Raw genomic sequence first — 25,463 nt, forward strand, 5'->3', positions numbered from 1 at the left:
CCGGCCCGAAGTGGGCGGAGTCTTCAGACACCGCGTCGCGGTATATAGTAAAGGTTGGGGGGTGCCCCCCGAGCCTATCTCTCTGCATTAGGCCGGCGTGAGTGTCCTGGGCAACCTGTCCGTCGGTCAGTCCGACTATACTTCTTTCTGCCATCGTCCCCCCGCCCCAGCTTCTGCCGGGGGCCGAGGAAGTGGGGGAAAGCGCAGGTCTCCCGGAGCAGCGGGGGCACCCGCGGGAACGGCTGTTTGCTAAGTACCAAATCCCCAGAGGCCGAGAGCGCGTGTATAACCAAAGAGAGACCGAGAGCTCTCCTCCGCCCACCAATAAGTGTCGGGCATCGGAGTCCAGCCCTCCCTCCCTCCTCTCCTCCCTCCCTTTTCTCTCCCTCCCTCCCTCTCTTTCTCTCCCTCCTCCCCTCTTTCTGCCTCGGCTTCTGCACTGCCGAGCACCTCCACCTCCTCGCTCGCAGTCTGAGCCGCATCGGCAGCGGCGCAGTCTGTCCGTCAGTCCGTCCGTCCAGGCTGCGGAGAGAGCCCAGAGGAGGAGGACGGAGCCAGGGGAGCAGGGCTCGCCAGCACCCGGCGGCGGGACCTTCGGCTTCTGAGGTCCTCGAGGCGGCCGGAGAGGTCTGCTTGGGGGGACGTCCTTCCCTGCGGAGGAAGCTAGCTGACAACCCGCCACCATGGCCCGCGGGAAAGCCAAGGAAGAGGGGAGCTGGAAGAAATTCATCTGGAACTCGGAGAAAAAGGAGTTTCTGGGCAGGACCGGAGGCAGTTGGTGTAAGTCTACCCCACGACCCCCCAAGCCTCGGTCCCCCTGCTGCCCGCATCGCGGACCTTGCGGCTTCCTGCCCGCCCGCCGGCCGGCTCCCTGCTAGCACTTGCGGACCCCGCAATGCATCTTGCGGGGGGAGGGGAGGGAAGGAGGGTGGAATGGGGCGAGCATGAGGCGCTGATCCAGCTGCTAGGCTGCGTCGAGACACGGCCATTCTGCCTGTCCCCGACTTGTCATCTTTCGTAAAAGGCAAGGAAAAGGGAGAGAGAGGAGGTGCGGGAGAGAAAGAGCTTGCGAGCCTAGGAGAGCGGGTGGCCATCATCATAACCGGCAAACTGTGGTAGCAAGGCTACTCCGTAATATATATAACCCAGACCCCCCAGAGCACTGAATGTTCCCTTCCCCCCCACCCACTCTCCCAAAAAAAAGGGGGTTTGGGTCTGAAATTAGGCAGAGCATCAGTAGGTAATGAAAGCCAATGAAGTGCCTGTTTTAAGGTATGAAGGGCGTATTGTAACATCTTTCTTCTTTAGCTTTGAAATGTGCTTCTAGAAAGAGGGAAGGAGGAGGAGAGGAGTCAGTGTGGAGAGACTATACTGCAGTATTTCATCATAATGGTTTTAGAGGCTTCCCCCCCCCCCCAAAGACTTGCCACAGAATCTTTTACAGCTCAGGGGTTTCTCAGTGTCAGGACACAGATTTGAACCTTGACTCTGAAATGGGATTATGGAGAAAAATATATTGGGTTGTTTTTTTTCCCCCTAAAGATTAAATGGATGCGAACATAATTAGCATCTTGGGTATATTTTGGAGAAAAGCTTATTAAGGGAATAACCATAAGAACAGTAGAGAATCATATTTTTATTACAAATGAATATCAGTATCTCCTTAAATCTAGTCCAGATAAATATATAGCTAGCCTGTTGCTTAAGTCGGTTTTCCTATGAAAAGAAAGCACCTTGCTTCTTTTTCCGCTTTGGGAAAGGGTGACATGTTTTTTTGAAAAAGGTCATTTTGAAGGGCATGTTGTAGTCAAATCTATAAGAGTCGTGACTGCGGCCCAGAAAGGAGGGAGGGAGAGAGGGAGGGAACTCCCCCCTCCTGCATCACTGCCCCCTCCTTTTCCAACATCATCAGCATCACTGCCACCACCAAACCCTTGATAGGAGCTGATGCGGAGTCTTTTAGATGGGAGGATCTGTGGGATGAAGCAGCAGAATGAGTCAGGAAAACAAGGTGTTTGGCTGACATTTTGAAATGGAAGAAAAGAGAAGAGGCCATTTAAAAAATGAATGTAGCCAGTAGTAGGTCTCCCTTGAATTTAGTTTGAAAGCAAAGGGTTAATAATGCATCACACTCCAAGGTTAGTCAAGGTGAAACCTGGTTCCAAGGTGTCACAAGGAAACATGGGTAACCCTGGATAAAGGAAAATGTAGGACTTTGAGACACTGACTTTTTCTTTTCTTTTTGTTTTTGGGAGAGAACCAAAATGTAGATTACCTGAATGAGAATAATAACCTGCTTTTTCTTTGCTCAATTTGGAAGAAAAAACCCAAATAAAGGGTCGAGAAAACTGAGGATAAGGTTGAAAAGAAGCAAGAAAGCCCATAGTGAACAGCTCCTTGAAAGGGCCATCACCTAGCAACTAGATGTAACTTGAGTGAGGCTGCAAAGGTACACAACAGATTAACCCAGCCCTTCTCCCCCTTGCTTGCTGTCGTCTCCTTTTCTTGTTTTTCATCACTTCCAAGGAAGACAGTAAGAGCACATATACCTACACATTGAGGAATATCAAAACAAGCAGGATTCTTCTACTAAGCATATCTGTGAATTTTCATGATAAAACTTTCTGGTGGTCCTTACCCTCTCCCTGATATATTATTTTTCCTCATTCCATTTTTATGATTCTGCTTAGGATAATATTTGATTTAGAAGGTAATAGGGTTTGGGATGGCTAATTGTTTAAGCCAGCCTAATGGGAAACAACACTATGTGTGTGTGTGTGTGTGTGTGTGTGTGTGTGTGTGTGTGTGTGTGTGTGTAGATCCATATATATCTATATAAACCTGTGCTTTTAATATATCCTCTTAGAGGATGTACTTTGATAGAGACATAAACATGTACCTATCTATTGATGTCACTGATGGGTGATATATTCTTGTTTGTATATACCATGTTCTAGACAAGAGTAAGGCTGGAAAATATATATATATATATTTGCATTTTTTTTAATTTTCCCTTTGGAGGGGGAGATAGAAAAAATGACAGTTTAACCCTCTTCCTTTTGATAGCTGAGGAAAAGATAGGTGTTTGCTTTAAACAGATGAAACTATCTTTTCAAGCTGTTAATTAAACATGGATGCCCTTGGGGAGAGGACAAGATGCCCTTGGCTCATTTTTACCTGTAGTAGATTTTCCCCAAGACAAATAGAGAAGGTTTTCATGTACTTGAATCATAGAAACCAAAAGGAAAGGACCCCTTAAATGATCATAGATTTTCTCATTTCTATTATTAGGGTGGATAGTTATTTTTTTTCTTGTTCCTTTTTAAGCTGAGGTCAGATACTAGTTTATCATCACCAATGGCCTAAGGCCCATGAAGGGCACACTGCCTTTCTTCCCATAAGGTTCTGTTGATTATTTTTCTTACTGGGAACCATGGCTGGTCTGATTTCTGCCACCCCACCCGAATTGAATCAGCCTCCTCCTGAGTACTGCACTAAAGATATTCCTTTGAAGGTATCAGGACTAGATTCTGGACTATAATCTAGTACCTTTATGGCAGGCAGGAGAGTCTGCTGAATAATATGTCCTTAAAAGTAAAAAATTCCTTATTCCTCTGTGGGTTTCCAGTCAACTTTATGTGAAAGGGCTGTTTGTTCTTGAGGTAAATTGCTTTACTTATAACGTGACTGGATGGGGTGTTCAGCCTGGAAGGATTATGTACCTTTTTGGCAGGTTATTACCTTTAAGTATCTGTATTCTACTCAATGAATAATATTGTGTGGTGAATATTAGGGAAAGGTAAGTAGGACTCACCTAAGATTCCTATGTTGAGGTGAGCTAAAAAGGGTAAGTAGAATGGGGAGGGAAAAGAATTAAAAGCAAAGAGAGACATCTTGTTAGAATTGGCTATATCAACTCTCCATGTACCTCCAAGGAGCATTCCCTGGAAAAATTTTCCAAATCTCTCTTGACGTCATGTTACTACCATTTGCCTACTGCTGCCTGGATACAGAATACTGGGCTTAACCCTTAGAGTACTAGAATGGAATTTGTTTTTCTCTTCTTCACTACCCCCTTTTCAATTCAGAAACAATATAAAATTATTTTTCTGTGCTATATCTTGTCCACAGAAAGTTGGCTTTTAAAAAAATACAGAGGCCAGTATTCACTCTTGCCTTTTGAACGTATTTTTGTTCCCTGAGATTCAGCTAAAATTTTCGTCCTCAGAAAGAACTAATGGAACATTCAATTAATGGAAGTCACATAGACCCTCTGCCCTCACACTATTACTGATTTCTTCTTTAATCTTGCATCTCTCTTGTTTTCTCACTTTTTACTACTTCCCCATTAGCATGAAGTCTTTTGGCAAAGGCTCTCTTTGCCTTACTGCAGACTGCCTGGCGATGCCTAGTACAGCATGTTACTATGCAGTTAATCAGTGGAGATAATCCTTGTAAACCAGTAACTGATAGCCTCATTCCAGTCAATGTGCTTCAATTTTGCCTCTGCAGCTATTTTGACCTCCATACTATTTAACTTCTGGAGGGAAAGGAAGGTGAAAAATTCTGAAACCATTTCTTGCTCTTTTAAAAACAAAATGATTATTATTAACTGGACAATTAAACAAAATATAATGGTTGCTTATTCCATGAGTGTCCCCCTCCTCTTAAGCACAAGGATATTACACCTAGTGGGCAGGTAACATTTGAAGAAACTTAAATTGGGCTTTCTTGGATTTTTCTGTGTTATTGCTTTATAACTCCCTGATAGCCTGTGAACTTGTTTTATGTATAGGTATATATGCATATATTCATATTCATTAATGCCTATATGACATAAATATATGATTATATATTTACATATAAATACACATGTGTAGATATACATATATATCTGTGTGTTTAATAATAATAAGCTTTCTTTGTATTCCTACATATTTTATTTATTTATTAAAAACATTATTCTGTTTCTTTGGGTCCATGATACAAGAAAAAGACTAAGAATTCCTCTCCTAGAAGCTGAAGCAGTATTTAATTTTAGGGAAGCATGGATTTTCAAATGCAGCATTTTAACATGAAGGAATATTACATATATATATGTATACATACATATATATGTGTGTATATATATATATACACACATATGTAGTAAACAAGGAGACTTAAGACATAGGCTTGCAGGTTTAAAAGTGGAAGAGATCTTGGAAATTATTTAGACCAACTCCTCTCATGAGAAAACTCAAGTGTGTTCTAGGAGTTTTGTCATCACACTTGAAGGACCTTGCTGTGACATTGAAAAGTAGCTCCAGTTTTTATTGTAGCCACTTTAGAGCAACATTTCTTATTTTAAGCATTAATGATTGAATTGTCAAAGAACGAAGATGAGTCGAATGCGGCTTGAATGTCTCCTATAAATCCACGTGTCAACATGGTTCATCCTGTGGGAATGGACCCATCCCCTTACCATGTTGCCCCCCAGCCCCGCATTAAAATGACTTTGTTCTTTTCTTTGCTACCTTGGCACAGGAGCCTCAGTGGTAGAGGGGTAGAAGGGTGATGAGGAAATCCATTCATCAACTGGTGATCAGACTTGCATTCTGAGGCACGTGTCTGCATCAAAGCATATGTGTTTCTGTCTGTTCTTTTGCAGTTAAGATCCTCCTCTTCTACCTAATATTCTATGGGTGCCTAGCTGGCATATTCATCGGGACCATCCAAGTGATGTTGCTCACCATCAGTGAATTCCAACCTAAATATCAGGATCGAGTAGCACCACCAGGTAAAACAAACATAAGCAAGCCCACTTTCCTAGTATAGTGGAGTTAAATAGTTCTTTAAAATCCTATAATTTTTAATGATCTCTAGAAAGAGGAAAGAGAAATACTTCATTCCTAGGTGATCAACTTGCATAGTACTATCTTAACTCCCCAGGACAGAGATATCTTATCATTGTAATACATGGATGGAGGAAACTACCTCTTGACTACTTTCATCATAATTTAATAAATAATTTTAATATTTCACTTTCAAATTTGGAATTAAATATTTGAATCAAAAATAACAAGTAAACCACATGAAGATTCATTGTCATAATGACTGGGAGCTAAGGTTTCTGACTTCATTTCTCCTTTTTTCTTTCTTTTTGCTTTTTGATCTTGAACCATTGATTTTAAACTCTCTCTCCAGACTTTAGTATATTCAGGCTATTTATTGAATGTTGTTATTCTCCATATTAGAGTATGCTGTGCCTTAATTAGCTATTCTCCTTTAATACTTGAACATCCTGGGTGGAAGGGATGAGTATCTTACAAAATTTTAAACAGTTTCTCTCTCTCTTTCTCTCTCTCTCTCTCTCTCTCTCATTCTCTCTCTCTCTCTCTCTCTCACTCTCTCTCTCTCTCTCTCTCTCTCTCTCAATCTCTCTCTCTCTCTCTCACTCTAACCTGTTTTTTCCCCTCTCCCCCAGCTACCTACCTTTTTGATAATGTCATAACCACGGCATCTATCCAGAATAGTTTTTAAATGCTTTGGGCTATAAGCTAAACTATGCTATAGACCTCATTCCCTTTGGTATTGGAATAGAGGTGCTCGATTAGCATTCAAGCAGTAGAATTTCTTTTTAGCTCTTGTTGGAAGTCTTCATAGGCAGAACTCTGGAGAAAGGAGAAGAGTGTTGTAACTGCTCCTTTCCCACATTACAAATGACCTTGAAGCTGCCTTACAATGACATAGTAATGAGTTGTCCCTTCTCTACTTTTTCTGGAACACGGTTCAGGCACTTTTAATAATAGTGGTAATTTAGGTGACAATCATGAGGGTGTCTACATGGCACTGAGTAGCTTAGATCAAATGCTGCATGCTACATTTCTGTCACACCTAGTCTGGCTCTTGGATGTGAAAAACAGTGGGAAGTCTGGATTGTTAATCAGGAGATCTGTATTCAAGTGCCTGCTCAGCCATTCAATATGTGACCTGTTATTTAATATCTTTATGCCTCAGTTTCCTCATTTGTCAAAAGACGAAGTTGATCTAAATCAAAATTCACAGGAAAATTGCAAAATCAGAGTTCTCGTCCTTGTGAAGATGCAGAGATATAAAAATCTTACAGTCTCTTTGAGAAACCAATTTAATATTTTTTTGCAGTTGGCAAACATTGCAAGAGAAGATTATTCCCAGATGATTTGATTCCAATGATTTGTAAGATTAATAAAAAAAAAAAAAAAACCAAAGCCATTTGCCAATGGGACAAACTTTGAATTAAAAGAGATTGAGACAGAGGAAGAAAATGCCACAAATGAGATAAACGCTGGTTTTATGCAATTGTGAGGAGCTTTCTGACACATTCAGAAAGAAGTGTATGACAAAAAGAAGACAACCATTTTGATATTCTGCAGAGTAATACAGAGATGATTTACACAACATCAACTCCATGATCAAAAAATATACCATACCTTTTGTGGCTTTTACTGCTAGTAATTTCAGGTTGTGATAATGATAATGATGATGATTTGTGGTATCAATAATAGCAAACTTCATTTGAGTAACCCTTTTTTTTTCCTTCTATACCATTATTCAATAAACCATTATTCAGTAATGAAACCAGTTAACAATTCTTATATATGAAGTTGAACTTGATCAGGAATTTTTGCCCAATAGTGCTACTATTTAATTCTTTGCTACAGATTGAGCCAAAATTTACCACAAAACCAAACTCTTTTTTTTTCTTTATTACCTTATTATTTAGAAAAAATGACTTTTGGATATGTTAACTCTTTTGAATTTCTTTCAAAGTATAAATTTACTTTAATATGCCTTTTGGCAGAAATTTAATTTAAAAGGGAAACATCACAGGTTTGGGGACTTAAATAAGATTCAGTGTGTCTGTGGACAAATGACCTTGGCCACAACTTACACACCAAGCTTTCTGTCTCTCTTCCAAATTAGCTCCCCCGGCCCTATTCCAAAAGACAAGTTCTTAGCACCTAAATTTAGTGTCCCAGAAGCAGATGGATTGACCTGACAAAGCCTCACTTCTCTAAAGGAATGATAATGGCTCATCATGGAAATATGCATTCCTGTCCTTTGAGCTGACTCAGAGGAAAAGAGCTTCCCAGAAACCCTGCCCTTTCTCCACTCCGTCCACCAGCTTCTTGAGTTCTTTTAGCTCCTCTTTTCCTTCCCTTCCACGAATCTTTGCACTATTATAATATAATGTCAGGCTTCTAATTGCCACAATAAACATTTGGAAATGCTGATAGATTTCTGCTAAGGAAAATGAAGCTGATCATAACTTCTTACTATCAAGAAACACTTTTATTGGATTAACCCAGAAGAGGGCATCATTAAGTGATGTGATATATTCTTCACTAGACACTGCCTTCTTCTGGCAGCTTTGAGGTCAAACCAAAAAATATTAGAGCTGAAAAAGACCAGAGAAAATGAATAGTTCCCCTACTTCTATAGGGGAAAAAGGTGAGTCCAAAGCAAGTGAAATAACTTTCTGGGAACTGGAATGTAAACTTAGATTGAAATGCTACTCTACCATTCAGGCCCCCTCAGAGCTTTGGCTTCCCAAATCCCCTTAAATGTGGTATTAATTGGAATGAGAGAGAAAGCTAATCATTCTTATTTGCAGTTACATTGTTATTAGAGGAGAGGCATTATAATATATAGACAAGAAACCCAGATGCTAAGAACTTTTTTATCCAGCTTTTAGTTCTAAGGCCAGTGGCTAGCTGGCTGTCTTGCCCTGAGCCTTGGATAAAACACCCGCCAAATCTTACCTTATAAGGTTGTTGTGACCATCAAATGCAGTGACTTAGAAGAAACACCAGGTTTAAAATTCTTAAGTGCTATGGAGATTTTAGACATCCTGAAATAAAATTGAGTTGAGAGATTAATAACAGTTCAGCCTTAGCTTTATTTGACATATTATATTACTGCATTTATACCTTGGAACATTATAATTTAATTTCTTTTATTTCAGTGAAATCCTAATTAAATAGCAGCAGTTATTTGGTGCTTTTCTAACCTCTATGGGTCAGTGAATGTCACTCCTATACACCTCGGGAGATGTATTGGATAGAGAAATAAAATTGGGAAGGAGACCAAAATGACTTTGAAATAATCCTGAACTTTTACAAGTAAAATTGCAGTGCAGAACTCTGAAATAATAAACTCAGTGAATCGAACACTTATTAACTGCCTAATACTTACAAGGTTCTGTGTCACGTGCTAGAAATACAAAAATGAAAGAAAAAAACCTAACAATTTTGTCCTTGCGGAGCTTATTCTTTATTGGGTAGGAAATGTGGGAGGGAGAGAATTTGGCTTAGCCCAACAAATATAATTCAAGCTTTGGTGTGATGGGGCTCAAAAGGGGGCTTCTTAAAATACTCTGAAAATCTGGAAAGGGAGACAGATATCACTTTCAGTAATGGGAAAATTCAGTAAATAGAAAAGAGTATCCACAAAGAGTCTTAAAGAACATGGTAACGTAGTTCAAGAAAGAGAAAAACTTGAAAATGTGTAATACCATATATATATATAATCTTTCCTTTCTTCTTTACTGTGGAGCATTTAGCAGAGCAAACTTCCTAGGTTTTGTTTTTGTTTTGTTTTTTGTTTTTTTGTTTTTGTGGGGGGGTTGTTTTGTTTTTGCTGAGACAATTGAGGTTAAGTGACTTGCCCAGGGTCACATGGCTAGGAAGTGTTAAGTATCTGAGGTCAAATTTGAACTCAGGTCCTCCTGACTTCAATGCTGGTTCTCTGTCCATTGCACCACCTAGCTGCCTCTTCCTTAGGTTTTAATAAGAGGTAAAGGCCCAGAGTGAAGTGCCAACTATTCTTATCCCCTAGTATAAGATTCCCCAAAACAGGCCACATCCAGGTTAAACCATTCTACCTTTGTCTTTCTCTCCTCCAGCACTATTATCTATATTCCTATAAATATCCTTTACAAAGGATTCCTGGAGGTGCAGTCATGTAGCCAGGTAGTTTTTATAAAAATGAATCCAATTTTTAAGAGGGTTAAATCCTTTTAAAGTTTCAGATCTTCTAATCGTTCTGACACTCTTCCTTTCTGTTTTTTAAATTCTCTCACAGATTTCCTGGGCATTTGTAACTTAAATGTTCTCAATCATGTTACTGTCTATTTTTGATTTCACTTTTGAAATTACTAAATTTCATTACAAAGAAAGTTACCTTGCATTGACTCATTTTATTAGAAAATTGAATTTGAAAGACAGTGATATCAGATGAGCTCTAGTTAGGTTGGGGAAGAAAAGTAGTTCCTGTGTCTTTAAATGGTTCTCTGTTCACTCCTCTACTTATGAAATAGTATGATGGAAAAGCCTGGTTTTCTCACAGATACTGATTGACTCCTTAAAGTCACGTAATCACATTGGAATGAAAGGACTGGTCACTATGTCAGATGGTAGGAACAGGGGAGATTCCAAGCTTACAAGCTTCCTGGTAAGCAGGTAACAAATGAGCACATTCTCCTTTTCCTTGCAACAGAGGTACGGAGGAGGAGGGAGGAGATCTATGTCAGTATCTATGTGTGTATCTGTCTGTGTATCTAATCAAATATAGAGTGCCTAATACAACACATTTTAAAAGGGTCAAAATTTTATTCTGTTCTGTGCTATAACCAGAATAAGAAAAAGAGGGGGACTTTGGGATGCCTGGAAATTAGTTGATTGTAATGTTACCAGAATTCTGAATTTATTTAAATTTTTCCCTTTTGATTGTGAAATATTTCTTCTCTTCAAATGTATTAATTTGACAAAGTTTTTACAATAGAACTTCTCTTCACAGGGCTTAGTAAATAAATATTCATGCTATAATGTGGTTTAAATCTAAATCTAAGAGTTCTTATCATTAACATTTTCTATTGCCAAAACCACAAAGGAGAAAGAAGACTCTATTTTGGCTTCTATTCTCCTTGAAATAGGTTTCAAAAGGGAAGTTAAAAATGGCCAACATTCTTATGATTTTCTATTCCTTTTTGATCTTAAAATCATACTGAGCTCTTTGTCTCCATCAATTAGAATTTTTTTGACTTGGAATTTGGCAGTTTGATTATCTCCAGTCATAGCATCTGAATTGCCTTTTCCCTTTTTATCCTGAATCCTGGAGAGGTGTGAACATCATCCCATTCACACATTTTGTGGCTGAGGAAGAGGAGTAAGTGTTTCTATCACCAACTCTTTTAGGAAGTTTTCTGAGTGATGATCTTGGGGTAGGAAAGCCTGAGTCTTTAACCTGCTAAGGCACTATCCTCTAGAATTAAGAGCAGAAAAGGGAACCTTGGATTCTGAAAATAGAAGTAAATTCCTGGCCACTTTCTCAGAAATCCTAGGCAATTAATGAAGTATATAAAATGTTTTGGGACCCACAGACAATTTACTTTCCAAGACCATATTATATGAGTAAATAGGAAAGCCAAGCAGTACTTCAACAGTACTAACAATGATGAATAAAACTAGAAGACACTTCCCTTATCTCTTCATCTCTTCTTATTCTGTCCATTAAAATAATATCAGATATAAAGCTTTTCTGCCTGAATATAACTTAGCCAAGAGATAGAGAGAGAAGAAAAAAAAAAAAAAAAAAAAAAGACGAGTCATTCTGAATCTTCTAGCTGGAGAAGTATCCCTTTACCTACCTAAATGCTTCAATGAACAACATCACATTTCTTTTTTATCAATATGGAGTCCTATTTCAAAGTATTAAATTTTTAGTAAGTGAATCCCTTCTATATTGAAAGGAATTGTTTTGTGGGATTTTTTTTCTTGTAGGTTTTGCTCTTCATTGTGGTGTTGAGCAAAATCTATTGCTAAAAATATTAAGCTGCTATTGCTTTATTATTTTCCTTTTCATATTAAATTCCACTTTATATTAAATCATCTCAAACAAAGCATACAAGATCTTAAAGTTTGCCATTTTTAACCCCTGGATAGCATGCATGATGCTATGCAAAATCCCTAAGACCATTTTCCTAATAAATGACACAAAAGTTGTCAGATAATTTGTGTGGTTGTCACAAAAACTTCTGGAAGGAAAAACATCCAGTAACAAATGGTCAGCATAATGGGAGAAGGAACTTGATCCATAGCATGAGGTAAGCTATGAGGAAGAATTTCCTCCCACTTAGGATAGTCAAACCCCAGAAAACACTCCAGAGAACAACTATGGATAGGATTTTTAAGTTCTTCAGATACTTTTGTAAAACCCGTGGCGGGCACTTTGATTGCTTTATGTTGCATAGCTTTCCTACTTGAACTGGCATAACAAATCTGAAATTTCAGTAAGATTTCATGCCAAATGACTGAAATTCTAAAAACTTGTTGAAAATTAATACAGCTGAAAGCAAAGATCTAACAGGAAATGATTACAATGGTTAGCAAAGACATTGTACAGATATAGCATATATGTGATCAGATAACAATTGCAATGCTGCTCATGCTATTTTAGCTTTATCAGCCCTTCTGTACCATTTTTATTTATATTAGTATACTTCTAGAAAGCTCTAAAAACATATCCATTAGAATGTTTGGTGATATGTTAAGTGCACAGGTAGCTGTGTTCTACAATGAAATTGTCGTTTATTGTAAATACAATACAGAACAATATGCATGATACCCACACAATAATCCCTACAATTGCTAGCTTGCTACAGTATAAGGAAGACTAACTAGAAACAAAAGATATTTTTCTGACCTAAGAAACCTCTTCCTCCCCTTTCCTTTTTTTTTCTTTATAACTTCCTAGCCCTAACAAACCAAAGCATGGATGACAATGTGATGCATTTTTTCTTCTTTTTGACCTTTTGTTCTTTGTTCCTTTTTATTTCTTCTCGTATAGCTTTCCCTCTTCTTATTACATGCTCTCCCTCTCCAGAGGGAATTGCTAATTTCTACCAACCAAGCTTACAGGTATTTTATTTACTCAGCGTTTAGTGCATCTTGCACAATTGATTTGTTCATTGGAAGTATTATGTTTATGGTTCTAAAGATCTCAAATTCTTCTCAGTGATCTAAGTCTTGGAAGAAATCAAGGGATTCCAAGCAGCAGGGTGGAAGGCTTGAGTAATCTCTCACTCTTCAATTTGAAGCAAAACTGTTAAATTAGTTGATTTGGATATAGCCTGCTATGATCAATTTGAATTCAGGTTCAAAGGGATTTCAAGAGAGAAAAGGTTAAGCCACTTCCTGGAATATAACTTGAAGCCAATAAACCTCTGATTGGATATTTTGCTATCTTTGGCTGCTGGGAGGGATTCTTGGAAACAAAGCTCATCCTTGTCCAAGGTTACAAGTAACAACTTTAGGGAGTGAGCCCTTTGAGAGGGAGACAAACCAGAAGTATTCATTTGAGTTTGAAAAGAACTAATAATGAAACACTGTACAAACCTCCCTTCCCCAAAGGAAGTTAACAATTTTGTTGCTCTCAGAAAGTGTTGCAGTGCCAGATTGTGTAACAAAAATTGATGAGTCCAAGCTCATTCTTCTCTCCTTTCTTTTGGTTTGATGATTGAGAAGTGAACAATTGAAAATGGTCAGAAGTTTTGATTCTGGGAGGGAGTTAAGAGAAGAATGGGTAAGGGCTACTTTTCCCATTTACATGCAAAATTTGTCTTGTAATAAAAGCAATCTTGATTTTATGTGTACCTCCATAGAAGGCCAATTAAGGAATCCAAATGTATTTCATGAATAATAAAAGAACTTTTTGTGAGTATCATGCATATTAATCACTTCTCTCAAAGTACACGTGCCAATTCCCAACTCTCAAATGCCCATCACACAAACATGTAGCTTATCTAATCACAGACATTTGATACTTTTGAGAAATTAATTACCTTTGAGACGTGGAATTTTCTTCATTGTTCGGAGTGATTGTATAAAACACTCATCTCTAAGCTAAAACATCCTACTTCAGTGCTGACTAGGTAAGGGAGAATAGATGGGTGTTAAGTCAGTCTCACTGACTTTGTTGGAAGGGAGAATTCTTCAGCTTTCCTCAGGAGGGGAAAGATGGCTAAATGATCATAGGAAGGAATAGAAATAAAAGAGGAGACTATTCAGAAATGTGAGGCAAGGAAATAAGGAGAAAAAAAAACAGATACCAAATGGGCTCTCGGCAGGTCTTGGTCATTTGGCAGATCATTAAGTAGACTGCTTAATTCTCTCCCCCCACACGCACACTTCATCCTGAATATTATAATAGAAATCAAAACTAGTGCTTATGGGACCTCAAGGATATACAGAAATAGTTTCCATTAGTGGAAACAGAAGCTTTTTGTATTAGAAGTTTGTGGTACAAGCTTAATATTCAAGTAGTCTTGTTCATAGAGCATCCCTTTTGATTCAGCCATGGGATCATAGAGCTACAACTGGGAGGGACCTTGGAGATCCCAGTACAACAGCTGTGGCAAATACCAGACCCATTTTGTGGAACTCTTCTGCAGGACGGTAATGCCTTGTGGTCTTGCCCCCACACATTTTCATGAGTAAGATCTCTCATTTCATCAAAGATTCAGAAAATCTATTATGTTACTTCTTGGTATGTTGAGCTGATATGACAATTAACTACTTTTATATCCAGTTACTACTGACCATGCTCTGTAACGTCTGCAATACTTATCACTCCACACTTGAAAGATGTCAGTAGCTTAGCTACCATAGTAGGTAAAAGACTAGAACTTGGCATGAGTGCTCAAGAGCAATGAATTCTGATTTGGGTCACCTCGAAGAATCTATTTAGGAACTAGTGAGCTAATTAAGTTCCATATTTTGTGTGTTAAGTTCTTGAAACATAATGTGGAACATTTCTAAAACTTTTCTAGGTAAGTAAATGTTGTTCTGTTTTCCTTTGTTTTCAAATGACTATATGGGAAAAGTCACAAATGAGGCTACAACAGGCATATAACTACTAATGTGCCGTGGGAAGAGGTTGCATCATGTGTGATTGGGACTCACGTGTTTATTCCTTATTGCATTATCCTCTTTTTATCTTGGTTAGAAGACTATTTTAACTTAACTTTTCTAGGTTACCTAATTTTGTCTTTCTCTGTGAATCTGGAATTAGTATCCTTAAAAAAGTAATCAGAAGGCAAAAAGACTATTTTCCAACCTTCATCATAAATGTGTGACTTCATCATAAATGTTTAAATACAACTCATCTCAAAGCTTTTTAACACTGCCTCCTCTTTACTTGATGATGGGACTTTTTAGACATCTAAATTATTATTTATAGATTTTACCATGTTTGGTGTTTGCCGATACTGCTGAAACACTGTGGAAGAACACTACTTTGAATTGACTCTCTGTGTGATAACTTTCTTCTCACTGCAGCTCATTTGGACTATATTTCTCTAGTTTTACTGATATTTACTCTAATAAATGATATAGCTTCTTTGCTACTCTCCATAGCTTCCTAAATCCCAGACGAGACCAATCCCACCACTCTGGTATGGATATGTTTGTATCTTCTACTTAGCACATGATCTTTCTTCAGCGCCTTACCACTAAATTTCAGGAAAAAAGTATACTACCCTTCTTGAAGAGATGCAAGCTTTCTGATATGTTTTTCTGGAATTTTATTAACTATTTTTCACCTAGACCATTTTGTTTTCTGTTCTTTCTGATCTCTAGTATCTACAGTTATTTAAGTCACTGGTTATCTTCTTCCTGAAGCCAAAAGACTTTTGTTCATTCTGAGTCTCTTTGACATCTTTGAAATTTGTTTGGGAATGATCACACCTGTTAATTATATATGTGGGTGCATACCCTCAGTTATCTTTGTCTTTTAAAGGCATACTTGTCAAAATCTAAGACTATATTCTAGGATGAATTCTTCTACCACCTATACAGAGATGACTCTCAGGGTTATACATCTACCTTTACATTTTTCTCCTTTAGACCAGTCTTATATAGACATCTGTCTGTTCCATTCCAATCTAAATGTCCTATTAATAAATTGAATTCTAAATGAGGAGTTGTTCATCGACTCACTGTAATGTGCTTAGTTTCCCCATCCCAGGGTAATATATTTCAAAGATATTAAGTCAACATCATTTTATATATTTGTATGACGTATTATAAGTTCATTGTTACTTAGATTCCCTATGTCCAACATAGTCCTCTGACCCATTCCAACATTACTGTTAGTTGCTGTCTTTGGCAACCTACAACAATCCTCAAAATATCTCACTTCTTTGAATTCAATCTATACCTCAATTCATTCATTCTGTCCTTCTATTTTCCAGTAAAAATTTATTTATCTAACTTAGTCCTCCTTTTTTTCTCTGAGCCTTTTTCCAAAGGGAAACATAATATAATCCCATTCCCTGCCCTCTAGTCTTACATTATACTAATTGTTCTTAATTTTTAATTCCTTTTTAAAGTCATAATCTCATCTTTATCCATATTCAACACTCATAGAAAAATGGATTTATAACTATGCCATTACAAAGTTCTTGAGAGAATATACCTGGGGGCTGAATTCTATGCTTAATGGGGCCTAATAAATTAAGGATAAATGTCATTTTTGTTCTAAGACAATTCACGCTCTACATATTTATCTCTTTGGATTTGTTATTTTGGCTAATGGGCTTTGGTGTAAATATGTGAACTTGATTTAGTAGTGATTCCCAAACATCTATTGAACATTTACTGTGTTCTTGGGACAAGTGTTACAATAGTTCATGCAAACGATATATAAAAGTAGACATAGGAATAGAATGATGATGATGATGAAGATTAAGATCTTTGGGATAATATCTTCTCAGTTTGGGAAAGCTAAGCACATCACAATAAGTCAATGAACAAAAACTCCTCATTTAAAGTATAATTTATTAATTTACACAGAGCATACAATGCTATGACATGATTTTTTCCCTCAAGAGGCTTCCAGTTTTACTAAAGACTTCTTTCTCCCTTTATCCCCCAGCTACCTCTCTTTCCCCCCACTTCTCTTTGCCTCTCTGCCTCCTACACACATACATATGCATGCATACAGCTAATAATTCAAGGCTAGCTATGCTAAGCTGGAAGAATAAAGTGACATAGTATCATAGACATTCAAGGCAGGAAGAAGCACATTTGGGCTACTTTGTTAAATCTCATAGAAAAGGTGGGACTATCTATATAAAGTAAAATATTCTGGTACAGAAGGCACATTTTTAAATTAAGTTCATAATTGCCTCTCTACTCAGAGCTTTTGCTTTATGGTTTTTTTTTTTTCCTCTAATCTTTTTCACCTGTCTAGGATTGACACAGGTCCCTCAGATTCAAAAGACTGAAATTTCCTTTCGTCCAAGTGAACCCCAGAGCTTTAGTTCATATGTGGCGAGCCTCAATCGATTCCTGGACAAATATACAGAAGGATCCCAGAAGGATGATCTAGAATTTGAGGACTGTGGTGGTAAGTAACTTTTACAATTTTGAGGTTGGTTTATGATTTATTTTCACCCTTTTGTTTTTTGGCTTAATAACTGAGAATGTAGATCCTTATGACTACTGAGATTAAACTATTAGATCTATTTTTGGAAAAGATGTTGAGCTATTTTGAATATACATTTTTCAAATTCCTATTTCTCAAATCCATCCAAAAAACTCACTATTGAAGATCTACCTGTTCTCCTAATTCTCTCTCTCTCTCTCTCTCTCTCTTTCTCTTTATATGTATATATATATATATATATATATGCATATGGTTTAAAAAAACCACCTTTTACATGCCTAGTACTTTCTTATGTTATCATATCAGTGAGAACTAATTTAGATTTATAGATTTTATTAGATGAGATGTAGTATGATCACATAAAAGGAAAGAATTTTTTTTACTTCACTTCTATAAGTGAGTTGTCAATCAAATCTGTTAAATTATAAAAGTTGAAAGACTTTTTAAAGTCTAAAGTCATTTATTACTGGATAAAATGAAAATAATGTGATATAGTGAAATGACTAATTGTCTGGGAATTGTGGTTCCAGCTTATCCAATCAATGATGCTGTGATCTTGGACAAATTACTCAATGACTATCTCCCTTCTTTCAAATTGAAAGCCTTAGCTTAAATGACCTTTAAGATTCCTTAGAGTTCCTAACAGTCTATGATAATACAGTTTGGCATTTATGCAAACAGACAGAACTTGAATTTGGCAAGCATCTGCTTTATTTGTGAATTATATTTGCCTTAATTTGCAGAACCATTTTTCATTGAGCTTCAAATTCTTTGTTCACTTATCTTTTCGGAAGTTTTATGTCCTTGCTAGGCACTAACTATAACCTAAAAATAGCAAACTGCCATTTCTTAAAAGAGTATTGATTGCAAAGTGCCTCCAGAGAGCATTGGTGAAAAGGTACAATCAAATGACTTTCTCTTATATACTTTCTATAATGCCAGTGAAGGGGATTCTATTCCTATTTACTGACATGTTCTTATTCTAGATATTTAGTTCACTCATCTAATTTCAATCCTGGTTAGTTACAATGAACCTGTTTTTATAAGATATACAATTATTGGTCTGGGCAAACCATGCATCTAATTATTGGCCTGGGCAAATCACACATTTCATGTTTAGCTTCATATCTATATAATTGGGTAGTCCATTATTTCCATCAATAGGAAAACAAGATATCTTATTCTCTGTCTTAGGCAGATAACATCAAGGTGATAGCTTGAAATATATGCTTTATCACAGCTGGCAAAATTCTTTTGTTACATATGAAGGGAAAGGTTTTGGACTGATGACTATTTAAATCGTGTCTAAAGAACAGTTCCACCATTGTCTGACTAAGGCAAAGCATTACTGGAATATTAAACTCAGTTTGATTGTCCATGTTGTGGAAAGTACATCAATAAGATGGAGTGAGTCCAGAAAAAGGTTATGAGGTGACTCAAAAACAGGATGATCAATTAAGGGAATTAGAGATACTTAATCTAGGAAAAATGAAGATATGTCCAGGATGTGGTTAATCTATTCAGATCTTTGATGGGTCATTATATAGAAAAGGGATTGGGTTTGTTTTGATTGGCCCCAGAAGTCAGAAGTAGGGACAGTGAGTGGAAGTTACAGTGAAATAGATTTCTGGCTTATTTTGAGGAAGTACTCCAAAATAATTAGAGCTATCCAAAAGGTGGATTGTCTTGCAGGGCAACAAATTATTCAGCAGTTTTTAAATTAAGGCTTGATGACCACTTTTTAGGCAATTTGGGGAAGATTCAGCTATAAATCGATGGTATGATAAGTTTAAGATGTGATACTCTTGTATCTGAAATATTCTCATCATAGAAGAATTGACCATAGTGAAGGTATTTTTTCTCTCCCTTCTGTTGCTGTTGGCCAAAATTTTGTTCTGTGTTTACATTTGTATTTTAGATGTGCCAAGTGATTACAAAGACCGAGGAGATTTTAATAATGAACAAGGGAAGAAGAGAGTCTGCAGATTCCGGCGGGAATGGCTGGGCAATTGCTCTGGAATACTGGATGAAACCTTTGGCTATTCAAGTGGCAAACCTTGCATCATCATAAAACTCAATCGAGTTCTGGCCTTCAAACCTAAGGCAAGTAATTCTCTAAAGGCTGAAAAAAATTGAAGACACTAAGGGTAGCCTTTTTATGTAGGTAACCTATTTAATAGGAAGAATAAAAATCAGATGGCTGTGAAGAACTATTTGTGCTGCCAGAAGAACAGTCTCACCTCAAGCTTCCATCTCTCTAGTAGGATTGAGAGCATCCTTATCTATTTGTAATCCCTAAGGAAGAGCCTCTATGGATGTCAGTCAATTTTCTAGTGGTGAAATAATTTTAAACTAAGTCCTGTACTCCCACTTTTCCCTAAATGAAATTTTGTTCAATGTTGGCAAATATCGTGATATGATAGAATCAGTATGTGACTGACGATTGGGAGATGAGTTGTAGCACTAAAATCTACTTCATTTTGGAAATCTGGTTCTAATGTTCTGCCTTCTATTGATTACCACTGGCTAGTTTTTGTAAAATATATGATATGTGAATAATTTGAAGGAAAAGAGCTGTACATATTGAAGTTGGATGTATTGAGCACATATCCAATCCTGGTACTTTTAATGGAGGCAGAACTGATGTTGGCTAGATCCTTTTTATTCCTCTCCAAAAGATATTCTGTTTAGATTGTAATACAATAGAAGGGGAGGACAATAATTATCAGAATATCCTTGACAAGTGTAAATTCAATTAATGAAATGAATATTGAATAAAGGCAGAGAAGGTTAAACAGGAAGAGGGATGAGAATGGGACAATGAACCACTTGCTCTTCAGAATCTTCAATCCTATATCACTTCTTGAACATTAAGAATTTTAATAAATTATGCTAATATTATTTAGTAATGGATGGATGATATATCTGACATTTAAATACTCCAGTGAAAGTTACCACTGGATTCCATGATCTAGAATTCTCTCTCTCTCTCTGTCTCTATGTATATAAGAAGATGTAGATATATATATATATATATATATATATATATATATATATATATATATATATATATATATATATAGCTAGATCAATGTAGCATGCTTTGTTGAGATAATTGTATTTTTTTTCTCCAGTAGGCAAAGACAGTGGCTTTTACTTTTAGATCATTTCCAATTACCCTCTACTTCCTTTTGATTCGTTGCTGCCATTTCTTATTCCTTCCACCATTTAAATATAAATCTACTGAATCGTTATTGCTTTTGGCCTTGCAAAGAAAGGGAAAAAAAAGTACTGTAATTTCCTCACTGTCATACAATATGTCTCCTGCTCCTTTAGAGAATAGACTGGTAAATTCATAGTTCTTAACATTTTACAGTTAAATGCAGTGCTAGCAGAAGATTCTGGAGACAACCATACAAATGCTCAAGTTTTCTTTTACAACAAAAGGCATTAATAATGTAATCTTCTTGTGCTGTTGCCCTACTCATAAGGAAGAAGCTTTGCTTCATGGGTTTAGACATCACCTGGATTTTGCCGCATCTTTTGCAAGAAATGAATCTGAAGTGGCGTAGGAAATTGCTGGATTCTGAACATAGCCCCAGCTTTACGGTCCACCTTGGATTCCCCTAGAACTCAGTTGTGTTGTTTTGTTTTTAAAATCTATAAAATGACCAGAAGCTCTTAAAGTCCCTTATGACTCTGAGTCTTCTAGACTATAAACCTAGGCCTGATCCTTACTTGCCTATTATTTTATGTGACTTCTGGGTAAGCCACCTCGTCTAATATGAAGCCAGTTCCTAATTTGTAAAATGAAGGGCATGACTCCTAGGGTCACGCTGAGCTCTAACTTATGATCCAATGATCACATTCTAGGTTTGAAAGTAACATAAAATAAAGGGTCTAGGTTTCCTACAGCATTTTTAAATGTTGTGAAATATTTGTCATTTCATGTTAAGCAAATCATAGTCAGCACCATTTCATTATTTGTATTTGAAGGAAAAAACAAAACCATTTTCCTGTTATCTCAATATGCCAACCGTAATATCTGCTGCCATTTTAGCTGATACAACCTGACAGGATTCTCTTGTCAGGTACTAAAATGTGTGTATTCAGCATGCTTATAAATCTACTGTCTTACTGATTACATGGATTTTACTTTTAGCCTCCCAAAAATGATTCCCTGGAGAAGGATTTGATGATACGGTATAATCCATATGTTCTTCCTGTTCATTGTGCTGGCAAGGTAAGAAGAGGAGAATTATTGAGGAACACAATTATTTATAATAATTTATAAGAATATTATACTAAAAGTAACGTCTGATATACTTCTATCAATACAAGATTGATTTCTTCTACATCTGTTTTTAGTTGAATTGTATTTATGATGTGCAGACCTTTGCAGATATAGCCAGAAAAATCACTGCCTTTCCATAGGTCCATGCCCTCAAAGAAGAATCCTTTGGAAAATTAAATGAGATCAACAATCAGGAAGGAATTTGAACCAGATAACTTTCCCAACTCATTTTCCATGTTTTAAGTATCACAGTTTATTCTTTAAAACATCAGTGTTTTGTTTTTAAAGAAATCCCAAATGCCCAAATTGGAATGAGGATGTTTTGCTTTAGAACCTAAACAGATAGACATGTTGGTTTATTTTAATTGTTAGGTAGTATGAGAATTGTCAGAGCCAAACATTCATTTACATCCCAGTTGTTTTAGGTTTAGTAGCCCTCATTAAAATAAAAAACCACTGTCATGTAGGAGAGGTGGGATTACAGTACAAGCTTACTCTGGCTATTCTCCATCGTCTTTGATCTGATTTAGCCTTATACTTACAGAGGGTTAGGTTATAAAGTCATTTATACAAGAGACCCTTTTTGAATTTTCCTTCGTACATCATCCTCCCTTTGAGATCACATATTTTGCTGTATGTAATCCCAACTACATCAGAGACTAGTTCACAGCAATTATAAGAAACAAGGATTGAATGATGGAGCATGCTCCAAATTCTTGAATGCTCTTGATTTCCAGATTTGTGTCCAGCAAAATCCACTAATGGGACAATTGTTTAGTGCCAATTATGTATGGGTACTGTGTAAGGTACTGGAGGAGATGCTGGGTAGATAAGCCTTGTCTTACTGCCATCAAAGAGCAGAGTCTTTCTGTTGATGTTTCATTTATTTAAATCTCAATATGGTGAACTTAATTCTTTCTGGTTTCCGAAAGCAGAATCCTGAAATAGATCTTAATGATTCCCCAAATTACCTTCAGATATTCAATATCATCAAACTGAACCATGACATAAAGAAGCTGCTGCCTAATTGGTGATGCTTTGAAAGGGAAAGCACAAATGTCTACAACATGACATTTCCTCTGCCTTGAATGTCTAATAAGATGCAAAACAGCTGATAATATTCATTTTATTGCCCTCAGAGATTATCAAAAAGGATGACTATTAGTATCCCTTCTGGCATATTCTATCATGTTGATCAACCTTTCTGACACTTGGAGGGGTAACTCACTGAAGTTAAGAATTACTGGTTCATAGATTTTGCACAGCAGTGGGTAAGACCTGGAGGCAGATAACTCCTTGTGTCAATATGTTATCTTCCAGTGTTAACTCCCGCCAAAGCTTAAACTGCCTTTAGGAAGTTAAGCAGAAGCATTCTGAATTTAACAGACATTTTAATGAATTATCACCTGAGAATTCACATATCTCTAGAGCAGCAAAGTGCAAGCCCAAATTATTGGCAGAGGAAGAGAAACACAGCATCAGTTCTTGCATACCCATAAATGGAATATGGATTTGGGGAAGATGCAAGAACATAGATGAATTATAGAAAGGTTCCAAGTGCATAGAGCACAAAGAACATTCTAGAGCATAGTATTTTCCTTCTCGGTATTCATCACACACTCATATACTATTTAAACTTTGGAGAATAACCATCATTAAAAAAAATTAAAATTAAACCAGAGGGAAATGAACCCAGAAACTTCAGTGGGATTTGAAAATGTGCAGGGTTTGGGTTTGTCTTTGTCACAGATGAGTTATGTGGACTTGGGCAAGTGGTAAATCTGCCTCAGGCTCAGTTTCTACATTTGCAAAATAAGAATATTATCAGCGAGCCATTGTTAAAATGAACTGAGATTTCCAGGAGGATATAAAATGGAGGTATCTATCTGTGGCAATGATGCTGGTGGCAGGGATTCTTTATCATGTCAATGATGAAAATCTTTCCTGTCTTATTTTTAGAGAGAAGACGATAAGGATAAAGTTGGAATCGTGGAATACTTTGGCTTGGGAGGATATTCTGGTTTTCCTCTGCAATATTACCCATACTATGGTAAACTCCTGCAGCCCAAGTACCTCCAGCCCCTCCTGGCGGTACAGTTCACCAACCTTACCACTGACACAGAAGTCCGCGTAGAGTGTAAGGCGTATGGTGAAAACATTGGCTACAGTGAAAAAGACCGTTTTCAGGGACGCTTTGATGTAAAATTTGAAATAAAGAGCAGCTGATCACAAGCACAATCTTCCCCCTTAGCCATTTAAAAAAGTTTAAAAAAAAATTATAAAAAACAAAAACCTACTAGTCTTGAACAAACTGTCATACGTATGGGACCTACACTTAATCTATATGCTTTACACTAGCTTTCTGCATTTACTAGGTTAGAATGTAAATTTAAAGTGTAGCAATAGCAACAAAATATTTATTCTACTGTAAATGACAAAAATAAAAAAAAAACAAAAACAAAAAATTGAGCCTTGGGACGTGCCCATTTTTACTGTAAATTATGATTCCATAACTGACTTGTAGTAAGCAGTGTTTCTGGCCCCTAAGTATTGCTGCCTTGTGTATTTTATTTAGTGTACAGTACTATAGGTGCATACTCTGGTCATTTTTCAAGCCATGTTTTATTGTATCTGTTTTCTACTTTATGTGAGCAAGGTTTGCTGTCCAAGGTGTAAATACTCAATGGGGATAAAACTGGCATGGTACTTATTTTTGCTTTGCTCTTTTAGAGATAAAGGCCCATCTATGAACATATTTAACAACACTCCGTAGAGCCTTTTCCTGTGATGTTAGCTTTATTTAATTTAATTTTTTTTTCCAGGGGGGAGGGAGGGAGGACTGTCCAGGGAGGGGGGAGGGGAAACTGCCCTTGAATTTTAAGTGAAGCTAAAGAAAAAAAAAAAAAAAAAAAAGGTGATGGGTTGTATTGTGCTTTGTATTGAATGCTGTCTCTACATTTCTTCCCTTGTCCTCCAGTATGTTCTCAAGTTGTGTATGACACCTGGGTTCAACTATCACTTTGGCTGGTGATAGGGCTAATTATTTTGCTTTGTATATTTTCTTTCTATCTTTTTTTTTCTTTTCTTTTTCTGGAGGCATCACATGCTGGTGCTGTGTCTTTATGAATGTTTTAACCATTTTCATGGTGGAAGAATTTTATATTTATGCAGTTGTACAATTTTATTTTTTTCTGCAAGAAAAAGTGTAATGTATGAAATAAACCAAAGTCACTTGTTTGAAAATAAATCTTTATTTTGAACTTTATAAAAAGCAATGCAGTACCCCATAGACTGGTGTTAAATGTCGTCTAAAGTGCAAAATCTATGTTCTAACATATGTAATAATTGCCAGGAGTACAGTGCTCTTGTTGATCTTGTATTCAGTCAGGTTAAAACAATGGACAATAAATGAATGAACACATAACTTAATGTGCGTGCTTTGCTCTTGTCTCCAGAGTTCCACTTTGTTACTGATTCACTTTTAATATTGCTAATTTTCCAAGATCTTGAAAAAATATTGCACCTGAAAGACAAACACAAGTTTTTAGTGGTTTTTAAATAAGCACAATATTTCTTGGTATAATTTTGTTTTTAAAAATTGGGATCAAGTTGAGGTTCGGCAAGTTAGTATATTTCATTCTACCTTTAGGTTCACAGTTCAGTTCAAGTTTCTACTTTGCCTTTGGAAAAGTTATTGCCTTAA

At 36.9% G+C, this 25,463-nt stretch overlaps 2 protein-coding genes across 3 annotated transcripts in view; one reads left to right on the forward strand and one right to left on the reverse strand.

The window, feature by feature from the left end:
- Nucleotides 1-25,184, forward strand: ATP1B1 (ATPase Na+/K+ transporting subunit beta 1). Its single transcript, XM_074308300.1, has 6 exons — nt 1-780; nt 5,651-5,779; nt 17,272-17,427; nt 19,385-19,569; nt 21,629-21,709; nt 23,720-25,184. The coding sequence occupies exons 1-6, from the start codon at nt 684-686 to the stop codon at nt 23,984-23,986; spliced, it is 915 nt and encodes a 304-aa protein (XP_074164401.1). The 5' UTR covers nt 1-683; the 3' UTR covers nt 23,987-25,184.
- NME7 (NME/NM23 family member 7) overlaps nt 24,993-25,463 on the reverse strand; it is a 155,739-nt gene continuing 155,268 nt past the window's right edge. For both annotated transcript variants that reach the window (XM_074308297.1, XM_074308299.1), the window contains exon 12: nt 24,993-25,283. In XM_074308297.1, coding sequence (XP_074164398.1) covers nt 25,251-25,283 — 33 coding nt within the window. In that variant the 3' untranslated portion in view covers nt 24,993-25,250. The remainder of the gene's footprint in view (nt 25,284-25,463) is intronic.

This window comes from Sminthopsis crassicaudata, chromosome 4 (assembly GCF_048593235.1).
Source record: "Sminthopsis crassicaudata isolate SCR6 chromosome 4, ASM4859323v1, whole genome shotgun sequence".
Lineage (NCBI taxonomy): Eukaryota > Metazoa > Chordata > Mammalia > Dasyuromorphia > Dasyuridae > Sminthopsis > Sminthopsis crassicaudata.